Source organism: Egretta garzetta, unplaced genomic scaffold, assembly GCF_000687185.1.
Source record: "Egretta garzetta isolate BGI_Z169 unplaced genomic scaffold, ASM68718v1 scaffold45, whole genome shotgun sequence".
In the NCBI taxonomy this organism is placed as follows: Eukaryota; Metazoa; Chordata; class Aves; order Pelecaniformes; family Ardeidae; genus Egretta; species Egretta garzetta.
Window position 1 is genome coordinate 11129551 of NW_009260028.1, and position 11865 is coordinate 11141415.

At 39.8% G+C, this 11865-nt stretch overlaps 1 protein-coding gene across 1 annotated transcript in view; it reads right to left on the reverse strand.

The window, feature by feature from the left end:
• DSCAM (DS cell adhesion molecule) overlaps positions 1 to 11865 on the reverse strand; it is a 404908-nt gene that overhangs the window by 172925 nt on the left and 220118 nt on the right. The window contains 3 exon segments of the mRNA XM_035896452.1: positions 212 to 487; positions 2729 to 3007; positions 8199 to 8345. Coding sequence (XP_035752345.1) covers positions 212 to 487; positions 2729 to 3007; positions 8199 to 8345 — 702 coding nt within the window.

Here is an 11865-nt window from a genome sequence, read left to right on the forward strand (position 1 = left end):
GACTGGAAGGAGTGCTCATGAGGGATTTTTTTTTCCAATCTATTTTTTCATTCCATTAGTTTGTGCTCAGAGTGGGGCACAATAAACCCCACTGACAGTTCCTGACTACCCTCTTCTCCTATCTAGGGTCCACTATCCCTCACTTTACAACAACACCAAAGATGACATGTATATTACAGAGACCAGAATTGCTAAACAGGTAGTGACTGACCTTCTAGCACCACCTGAACATAATCTTGAGCAGACATCTTGTCCTTGCGCACGAAGCACTGGTAAGCTCCACCATCACTCTTGGCCATCCCATCCATAATAAGGTTCTCCCGGTTGACGCCAGTGATCCGGACATTGTTACCAGGGTTGATGATTTCACCATTACGATACCAGGAGAGCTCCTGGTCCTCAGTTCCTGTCACACTGCAGGACAATGACACTTGACTACCAACACTGCTTTTTACTTTCCGTGGGCTTATCGTGGCTTTGAGTGGTTCTGAAGATTTAAATCAAAATAAAGGATAGGGAAAAGGAAATAGAAAACATTAAGTATGCACGTGCATTTATGTGCAAGTAACAAATTAATTCTCAGTTAAGGAGAACATATCTGCCATATCCTTCTGGGCAGAAAAAAAACCAAAAAAACAAACCCAAACCACAAACAAATAGTAGAGGATTGCTTTTGCTCTAAACAAGAGTTTTGGCCACCAACATCCATGACACAAAACATAGATCTATAGGGATAACCTACTTAACATGTGATATAAACCTCTAGACCCTGCCTAAATGAGCAGTAGGAGCAGATATACTGAGTAACACCATTGGTACTGAGGGCTTAACAATGGCACTATGCATGTTTCGGGAGGATAGGACATTACTTCAGATTAGTTGAGTGTGGACATTTGAACTGATGAATTAGACACATTCCTGAAGCTCATATTCTGGTTTAATTTCCTGCAAAAGGAACCTAGTTCACATATTACAAAACCAGTCCCTGATGTGAACAAGTGCAGTAAATGTCAATAACCAGAAGATTAGCTTTTTAAGAGTGGAAGATCCACACTGAAATGATAATATAGGTGCACACATAGACATCTGTAGGATCTGTCCACATGTAAGTGTTTCGGTACACTACAGTATCTTCAAATCAGCCTTAAAAAATAGTAGGACATAGGTAATGCAAGTTTTATATTGTAAAAAAAAGATGATGAACAGTGTTGTAAAAAAGTCATAAACGTAAATATAGGGGTAACAATCTTTATCCTGCCACTTAACAGTGACCAGCATTACTGAATGCAGATCTCATCTCATCCTTATTTTTCCCATCTCATGCATATTTTGATTTGACTTCCTAAAAAAGATAAGGGGCTACTATCAACAGCAATACCATTGCTGATACTAAATACATACCAACCTATTTATTTTTTTACCAGCTTGCATACATGCATACGCACACATGTATACACATGTTTATACATAAAAATGTCCTCAGCTCATTTTACAGAACATTTTATAACACATGTATGGAATAAATCTTTAGTGGCCCACTGGCAACAGAGGCCTGGAAAAAAACACGCAGGTCAGTGGCCCCAGTCATTCTGCATCACAGATATGTATGTAACAGACCTTTCCTCTGCAATGGTCCAGAGCAACAGTTAATCCGTGCTCACATGCATGTTACAAGTCACTGAACACCTCCATATTTCCTATCCAAAAGACCACAAATGCTCAAAACTGCTGAGGACACATTAAACAAAATAGACACATTCAAGTGCACCACCAACATCTCAGAGCCGTGATGATGCAAGAAAGTGACCCACATCCTCCATTGCAGAGGAGGGTAAAACTCCTTTGCCCGGCTGTTGCTTCCTGATCCAGAAGATATCTGCTGGCTGTTTGACCACTGAGTCCACAAGTAAAATGTTATCACCAGGCACTGGGAGTACTTTCGGTATCAATAGCGATACCATTATATCATGTCTGTAGAAGTTTTGACTTTGTATCATGCAACGTGGACTGAATTAAACTAATTTTTATGAATACATTTAGAAGCAAAGCTCCTCTGTTATAATTAATGAATTACTGATCTCTGATCTTGGTTTTATTTTGCCCAAATACATTATGTGTAATTATTTGTGAAGACATTTTTATGGCCTGAACTGTTCACAAACTTCTCCCTTTTCAGTTTGCTAGTCATGCTGTATAGGTGGAAATGTTAGTTCACAAAACATTATTTCTATTCCAGGAAATAATTTTTTTTTAACAACAGAAGAATAACACTTTTCCAGTTCAGTGCTTCTGAGTAATAATTATCTTTGTGGAATTTGTGAAACATTCAGAATATTCATACATGAATACTCAACTAAGAGGAGGTACGAGTATTCAATATTACTGAACAACATGAGTCATGGCAATGAGAGTTTGGCAGCTTTATTCATGAGAACATTTGCAATTTCTTTTTAAGCATCCAATTCAAGCTTCTAAATTACATATCCTCCATGTGATAAATTATATAGCTACATTATAAATTGTATCTATTTGCACTTGTGATCTCTCAATTGTCCAACGAACTCATCTCTGCAGAGCTTACTTTCTATTGTTCCACAATTTTAAGAGTTTAAGCATTGCTAAGGTGAAGTAACAAAACGGTAGGTACCTCAAGATACAGCTACATCTTGCCCGATGCAAACACCCATGCGGGAAGTGGCCCGAGAGCTTAACTCGGTCTAAGACTTACGTTTTACATACAGTCGTCCTATCATCTCAGCAGTCCCATAGTTGTTCCACACCTCGCAGATGTAGTTGCCTGAGTCCGAGGGACGTGTGTTCTCGATCAGCAGACCTGTAACTGTCTGCCGAAATCTGCTGTCAGGCTCCCAGGGAACATTGTCTTTCAGCCAACGATACTTTGGTGTGGGGTGCCCTGATGCTTTGCAAGGCAGCTCCACTCGCTGTCCTGCCATGGCTTTACGGTGGTCAAACCCATCTAGAATAGATGGAGCTGAATTTGCTGGATCTGAAAGAACAAACAGCAGTTTTTGATGGGAGCATTACAATTCTTTCATTCACTAAGCAATATGCCAATATTTTTTCTCCTGCATTTTTTGACTCACTAGCTCAGTGTTTTATGTACTACAGTTTGCTACTGTGGCCCAGCCATCAGTCTGTAATATCTCATGTAAGGATCTAGCAGCATGTGCTACTGAAGCATCTCATGACTACTTGGAAATCCTCTCACTGGATTTTTTCCAAGTGGCAACAATTTGTCTGGTCATCCTTCATGTCCCCTATCAGAGGAATGGAGAGCCAGAAATGTGTTGCCTTAATTATTACTGTTATGCCTGCACTATTCAACTAGAATGAAGCTAACACTTTCGCCATGCTTCTCGGTGGTCTGAAGGCTTTGAATTAAAGGAGTGTCTTATTCCCTTGTCAGGAGAGAAATGGGCAAAGACACATGAATTTCCATCTGCAGTGTGACAGACGAGCCTTTTCTTCTTCTCTGGAAAAAGAACTTAACATGACAAAACCAACGTACAACTTAATACTCCAACTTTCTGTGCTCAATTTACTGAGAAAAGCAGCTCTCAGATCGACACACTTGTGTAGCACCTGGCATATATTTACATATCTCACAGAAGTCTGGCAGAGTGCCTTCACCAGAGGTGCATGTATCCCACCAGAAATAGTACTCTGTGATTTCAGCTTTTTAAGTTTGAAAACTTCTGGAGGAAGAGGCTGACATGATTTACAGTTTTGTGCACCATGCAGCATGATGGAAGCCCATCCTGGAGTTATTGCAACATAAATACTGAACAATAAATCAACAAATATTCATTTAAGCATTTTTCTCATCACATGCACACACTTTACTAAGACTTCTCTCTCACAAAGAAGCCTCGTATGCTGATCAACTCTTTTTACTCCTATCTGAGACACGGATCTCTTTTTGGGTGTATCTACATCACAATTGCCTGGATGTAGGTGCGACTGCAACCATTTTGATATTTCAAGTGGTTGTGACTTAGCGAGCTCAGGTGCTGCTCACAGGGCAGATGCAGCAGGATTCTGTTAGGAGCTGGAGAGAATAAAGGAACAGTTCATGCTGAATTCAAGCTACTCAAGAGATAGTGTAATCAGCACCTGAGATAGATGGTTTAAAACTAGCTTATATGTATCTTCCCGAACTGCAGCCACACCTGGGAGGGTACGCTTGAGGGCAAATAGCTAGCAGCACTATGCAAGTTATACTATCAATCCAGAAACTAAAATTGTGATGGTAAACAAATGGGCTAAGTAAATTTTATGTGAGTATCTAGATAAAATCCTAAATGCCAAATTCAATGAAAGATGACCACAGGGTTTTTTCTGCTCTCTAGGTGTCAGCAAATGTTGAGCCACTGAAGGCAAAACCACATTCAGTTTACAGTGACTTACTGTCTGTCTCATTAGAAATGTGTCAGCCAGTAGTTAAACAAATGATTTTGCATGCATCAGTAGCCTCAAGGTCCATATTTGGCACCAAGATGGGTTATATTTTTGAGCTTGCCATGCTGTTTATGTCTGGCTTCATGAAAGCACAATCTGCCAGGATGCTATTGGGAAGGCCAATGTCAATTTGACTAATTGATTAGCCGGCTCCTTTCTTGTCTTTTGCGTCATCAAGCATCTATGTTTTCACTGCATAGACTCTTTTGTGCAGCCTGAGGAATTAACTCAGTAAAAATATAAGCATGCAAGAAATTACAGCTCTGGGTTTAGGAAGGTTACATCTACAAGGCATCAATGTCATAAATTGAAAATAATAATTAAATAATAAAAAAGTAGTACTGACTTTTAAAGGTGTTTTCTGTGCATTCCTACTCAAAACTCACAGTAGCTTCATATCTTTGTAACTGATGATCTTAGAGGTCTTTTCCAACCTAAATGATTCTGTGAGCTTCTCCATATGCTTTTAACTTCAAAATACAGATGCCATGGGAGGCACAGCCCACTTCTGCAGCTACCATTTCTCATCCTTCAAGAACAGCACATCAGTCCCTGGGTTCTCTATAGCAGGTTCACTTCATTTTTTGCCTTCTTAAAATGAGCCTTGGCACCCATCCGCAAAACAGCTAAGCTACGTACTTGAGAAACCTTGAGCTGGTTCTTATAGAGGAGGCATTTAAAATGTATTCAGGTATACACAAAATATTATTCCAGTGACCTGCTTTCTTGCACTCTGTACTTAAATATTTAAATGGATATTAAAAACATCTCTTTGGAATGTCCCTGGAACAGACACCTATTTAGAGCTTCTACATTGCATATATTCCAGTTAAAAAAAACAGCAAAAACACAAAAGAAATCCCAGGGTTCATCTGCAATCACCTGCAAGGAGGCAAATAGCAAAGTAACATAACCCAATTCCAATATGTGATATGGACTCTTTTGAATGATTATTTTACTATGCTTTAACAGTCAGCTGCAGATTTGCAAATGACTGCTAACAAAGAAAACAGCAGAAAAACTGAGGCAAAATACTGTTCTAAAATATTCTGCTTTGGCTCTTCTTTGAAGGACAGAGCAAGAAACTCATCATGCTTTCAAAATCATAAGGACTTTTTTGAGGGTTAAAAAATGGTAAAGATTTTGGGAGCTGGTATTCAATGCTGGACAAAATTATTTTTGGAAAAGCAAACTATAATGGGCATTAGAGGAATATTCTCTAGCACGTTAATGGCCTTGGCTTTAATTTTATTAGAAAGGCCACATGATTGCAAGGAGATCTTCTTACTCCAGATGAAATTTGGAACTTTGCTTTGGTCATAGGCATATTAATTATTCACATGTGTATTTGCTATTATACGCACATTACCTTTCTCATTCTTTCAAACAATAATGAAGCTTAACTTGTATCAAAAATCTTACCAAGAGGCTATGATCAATATCCACCACAAAGTATTTCATGGCCAAATAAGCAGAGAATATTTATGGATGTAAAAGGCAGTAAAAAATGTAGGTCTCATGCAAGCAGACCTTTCACAACTATGTTAGTGGATTCTCTGATCTCAGTTCTTAAAATAATCACTATTTTAAAATATAAATTCCAGTAAAGGAAAAAGAAAACCTGTTAGAAAAACATTAAGAGACAAACTGCCCACAATTGTTGCACTTGTTCAGTAGATGAACAGGACTGGAAATCAGAGCCCACCATAGCTCTATAGTTCTAACCCACTGATTTAAAAAAAGCTAGCTATTGCATACAGGTAAAATTTCCTATTTTGATTTGGTCTGTGGAGGAGAATAGAAAAGGGAGCTCCAGACAGAGTACATCTTTTAGGGTGCTAGTCCTGAATTACAAATAAGATAGAGCTTTCATTTTCCCCCTTTTGTTCAGTGAAATAACTAGAAATTTTCCTGTGGTAACCAAGATACAAGCCTGATTTTATTTATGTTACCACTGGCTCAGCCTTAGCATGATTTCATACGGAAGCAGACCATATTATGGAGCCAGCTAGAAGGATAGGACCCTGCCTACCCTTATAAGACCAAAGCAGGCAGATTATTGTGCAGGAAAACTACTTCTTCATCTGGCTGGGAAAAGCAGAGGGAAGAGTTTTACCCACAGTGGACACATATCAAAGGAAGAAACTCCTGGATTTGACTGGTAAGTGATTCTGACCTGAACAATCACACTATTTTTTTTATCATTAGTATATTTAAGTACTGACTTGTGTGTTCAGAGGGCTCCAGAATCCTTCAGCAATGCCCATTTTGGAGGAGGGCATGAAGTATGTTACTAATGCAAAACCTTGTGCCCACCTCTGTCTCCCTTAGGGCTCTCAAACAGAGGGTGGAGAGCTGAGACCTAATCACTAGATTTTTATTTTTCTGACAAAAAGACCAAAGGATAAGAGGACAAGCTCAAAAGGAGAATGACCCCACTGACTGTTAGATTGTGAAGGTCACCATACCCTGACTGATCTTTAGGGTTTGGGTCTTCAGGGCAAATTAGTAACAGTGAAAAGGAGAAAAAGCTCTGTGTTGCTTTCAGTGGGATGGTGGGCACGTCTTCCATAAGGCAAGGATACGTGGAGAAAGAATAGAGAGTCTGGGATACAGACTTAGCTAACTCTATAGATGCAGGAATAAAATTGCACATTTGCTCACACGTAAACACAGGGTGCAGTTACAAGCACCCAGCAAATGAGGGAGAGGAAGGGGAGACAGAGAGGAACATATACAGAGATGTTTGAGAGCAAGTTCCAAACCCAGGCCTGGGGTCTGTTCCTCCTTCTCACCTCACCCACAACTGGCACCTCCTCTCCCTGAGACAAAACTGGGAGAAGGTGGGATTGGAGCAGCACGGTGTTGACAGCGCGAAGTGTTTGGTGTGTGTGTGTGGGGAGCCCAACACTCCATCACACACACAACAATGAGGAGGTGATTTATAATTACAAGAAAAAGTTAAAATACCCCATCTACCTTCTCATTTTCCTACCTGCTGCCCAAGGCCATTGCTCTGCCCATGGACGGCCACCAGCTAACACTCCTGTCTGCCTGCAGCACTCTGGGTGGCCTGGGACATGTCACGTACCCCTTCTGGCTGGAGATCCCTTCTGGAAGCAGGGAAATATGCTGTTTTCCCCAAGGAAGGAGTCCAATGAAGGAAAAAGAAGGCTGAAATGCACCTCAGCTAACCTGAGACTCCTGCAGTGGAAATACCTACAGTAGGGCTAAATGCCCTGAGCTCCTGCTACGGTTAACAGCAGAAATAGGCCCCACAGGGCAATTCATCTCACCTCAAAGTGGACAGCTGAAATAGGTCAGATACACTACCCTTAAAAGTGTTCCTCACCTTTGATTTCAAAGGCAAGTTAAGGTGACTAGACACTTTCACTGCGCAGGCCTACTTTTAAAGGGACGAATCCCATCCACAGTCCTTTTATAAAAACTCTAAACCTGCTGAAAATCACTGTACTAAATGCCAGTGTACCCTACAGACTCTCTGGAAATATCTAATAGAAGGTGAAAAACAAAAAAAAGGATTTTAAAATGAGGCATTTTATTTTACAGCAGCATCTCACAGCTGAGCACTTCTACCTTCCATTTGATAGATGACTTGGTTCTTAGTGCATACAGGCACAAGAACCTGCCTTGCCAGTTTAGCACACTAGAGAGAGGCATATACAATACTTAATTTAACATTATATATAAAGGAGCACCTGATACAAAAAGTCTTGCGCTGTTGCTTTGTCGTGTTTCTCCAGTGTATCTGTGCCTTGTGATACATCGGTAGTTGTACAGTCCATCTTCATTCTGTACATCTAAAATATACAAGGCTCCCGTGGATGTGATGAGAAATCTAGGTCCTGAAAGACACAAGAATTTGCAGCATTTAAAATATCTGCAGGTTGTTACTGCGTTCTGCTTGCTCATACTGGAAGATGGACGACACAAGCTGGAGGGTCCTGCAGAGGTTTTTTGCCAGAGTCTAGAAGCTGCCAATTATAAGTTTACTAAGTACTCACTGCAAATGCATATCAAGATACTAATTCATGTGCACTTTTTATAAAAAAGGTAGGGAGCTGTAAGGAAAATGTGAGGAATGGAGGAAAGAAATGTACCATGGTGTATATCACAATCAACAAATAATATCCAAGAGGCATCTGAAATAAAATACAGGGTAAAGAACCAATGCAGAATTTAATCCAGTTTAATTCAGTATCGTAGGGTGATATGATGACAATGCACCTGCAGATCTGTATGTGTTAGAAAGATGGTCTGGCACAGTATGTATAATAAAACAATATTAGCTAAAATGGCATTTGTTGTCCAGGTAGACCAGAAAACTGAGGGGAAAAAAGCTCATAAAAAGTAAAACTAAAGGGATCAGTGAAAGCAAGAGAAACTTGCAAAAGGAGGAAGTTTTTACACCAGAATATGGGATGTATTTGTGAAAGGATTCTGGCCATAAAAACCACATGCTTCACAGCCCTGCTCCGCAGCCTGCTTCAGGTGGCATGGGAAAGCGAGGACAGCAAAACCAGCCTTGCTGATGTTGCCCAATGAAGTTGTACACACCTGCATGAGCTGCAAGCTAGACAGCACAGGTGTCAGGACAGTCTCACCCCACCCCATCCATGTTTCCCGTGGGTTAAAGTGCTCCAGGCCTCAGCAGGACAGGCTGAGCTCTTTGCAGCTCAGTGCTTCCATGGCCAAGCTACTGGCAGCAGATGAGTTTATTACATTATATGATCTGCTGTGGACCTTTTTTTTTAATATAATATTGCAGTATGTGATTAGAGAAGCACAATGTAAGCAGGTAGACAAACTCTATGTCTAAAAGAAGGTCTTGAATAAACAGCATGGGACGTGTTATTTAATATCTAATTTTTTTTTTTTATTTATTTTAATTCTGCACAGAAAGGTTTATTTCAGGAAGAAAATTAAGTCCATTAAAGTGACTGACTCATAAGACTGAACAAGATTGACATGTTCATGGTCAGCATTTCTCCCAGTGTTCATTCAATTTGAAAATAATATAGTTGAAATTCTCTTCAAATACATATTTTTTATTATCAACTCTAGGATATGTGGAAAACGTCATGGTACATATGTACATATGTGCAGTTTTGATCATTTAACACCTGCACATATCCCTCTGTTCTGTTGTAAATGCATGTTCTAAAAGCTAGGACACAAAAAAGCTAACATCTACATGGTACATGTCTACTTTAAAGCTTTTCTCATATTACAATAAATGGAAGTAATGTGGTTAGAATGCATTGCAGACTTGGGCCTCACTTGGCCACTTTTTCCATTTAAAAAATACTGCAGTCTAGGCTATGTATGCTTTTCTAAAACTTTTAAACTGGAGAAACTGTTAATTTCTTTTTTATGTCTGCTATTTTTTCTCTAGTAGCTGGTAGCTCTTACAATATGCGTACATGTACCTATGTATTATAAAATATACCTGTCTCCCAAATTAGGGGAGAGAATACACAAAGATGAAACCCATTATGAACTAATGTTCAGTAATATGCAGTAAGTAACACTTCCTTTTCTTCAGAGCTCTATTTGAGCAATGACTTTTTAATAATTAAGTGTAGTCAGGGTGCTTGCTCATAAATGCATCAGTAGGAAAGCAATCCAGCAAAGAAAAGACAGAAAGAAAATGGTATCATTACAGAGGGGAATCTCTTTTAAAGCACAATCTGAAAGAAATGGGGAAAAAAAAATTAACAACCATTTAATGTCACAGGACAGGACTGACCCTTAGAGCAGATAATACTGAATAAAGCAACATCAGCCCACCTCTCTCATCCCTGTATGCATACTGAATTATAAAATAACCACACTGGTAAATTGTCTTGGCCGACTTAGTTCTCCTGAAAGTCAAGGCACAAACATGGAAGCAGTTAGGTCACAACTTCAGAAAAGCATAAACCACACTGCCCATATACTTCTGAAGTACCTTGTTTGTTCAAATAGCACGTGCCATTTCTAAGAAGTATATTAACAAAATAAATCCCCCGAATGGAGGCATAGAAGATGTTGAGCTACTTACTGGCTACTGAAGGAGAAGAGCTGGGCAAGGGAAGGTGTGAAGGAGGAGGGAGGACTGGATGGCAGGAGAACTCTCCTTGGCCATGAGCAACACTATATTCCAGCCAAGGGGGGGGTTACAGGCTAGGGAGGGTCCTTCTTACAGAGAGGCCATATTGATTTCATATGACTCTGGTAATTTAATTGCTTGCATACAGAATGCTTGTGTGTCAAGACAAATTACTTATAAACAAATGTACTGTTGAGTTATTAGGAAAAACACCTGAACAGGTAATATTTCGGTTTCAGAGCCAGGTGTCTGAAATATGGCACTGAAAAGGTTACATGAAAAAACCAAAGCTATCTTGCATCTTATATTTTAATGTTTGTTATAATGTTTGGAGGAAATGATATAGACAATTAATAAGCTAAACCAATAAAATACGTTTTACCTAGTTTCTCAATTACTAGTGAGTTAGTTATTTGCTAGTCATGAAATAGCTTGGCTTGACAAAACATGCTAACAAGGCTTTCTACAAATACCAGGCAGTTACCTACTAGCAATCAGAAAGCACAGTCTGCAAGTGTGCAGGCAATCACCTAGCAAACCTGCTTAAGAGTCACAGGATTGTTCTTCACCTGCTGGCAGTCATATAGCCCAGCTCCGAAACCACAGCAAGGGGAATCCTACTGCCTTTAAGGGAAGAAGTCTTATAATGATTCACACAGAAGTACTTCCTCTTGGTCAGAGAATACTTCTTTTTTTTTTTTTTTTTGGTTCATTCTTACACTGTAACTCCTAGATGTCCTATGCTGAGTACTTTTTCCTTTTCCTTTTGCAGTGCCCAATTACTCAGACATAAACACTTGTCCCATTCTACCCCATCTCCTCATCACATAGGTGCTCAACATCTGTACCCTTCAACAAGGTTTACCTTTACCCCTAACTCTAAGCTAGAAGGATATTTAGAATTTTGGTGTGAAAACCATACGCTGTTTGACTTGTGTGTCACATGCAGATTCCGTGCTACTGAAATATTCATAAAGCAAATCTACCTTTTCCAAGAAATATGTATAAGGACTAGAGGTGATTAAAGCACATTTGTCTCCCTTAGTCTGTAGGCAGTATAAAACGCCAGCTTTAGGAGATAAGAATCACATTTAAGGACTGTACTTGGGGTTAAAGATGGGTAAGCAGCAAAGGCGATCTCTTCTTGCTTCTGTTTCCAGCTGTGTAAGCATTAACCAGCTCTGTATTTCAGACAGCGCAGCCAGTTCAGACGTGTGCTTGCCCACAGCAATGCTACTCAGCTGGCAGGACTGCCAGGCCGCTGAACCAGTGCC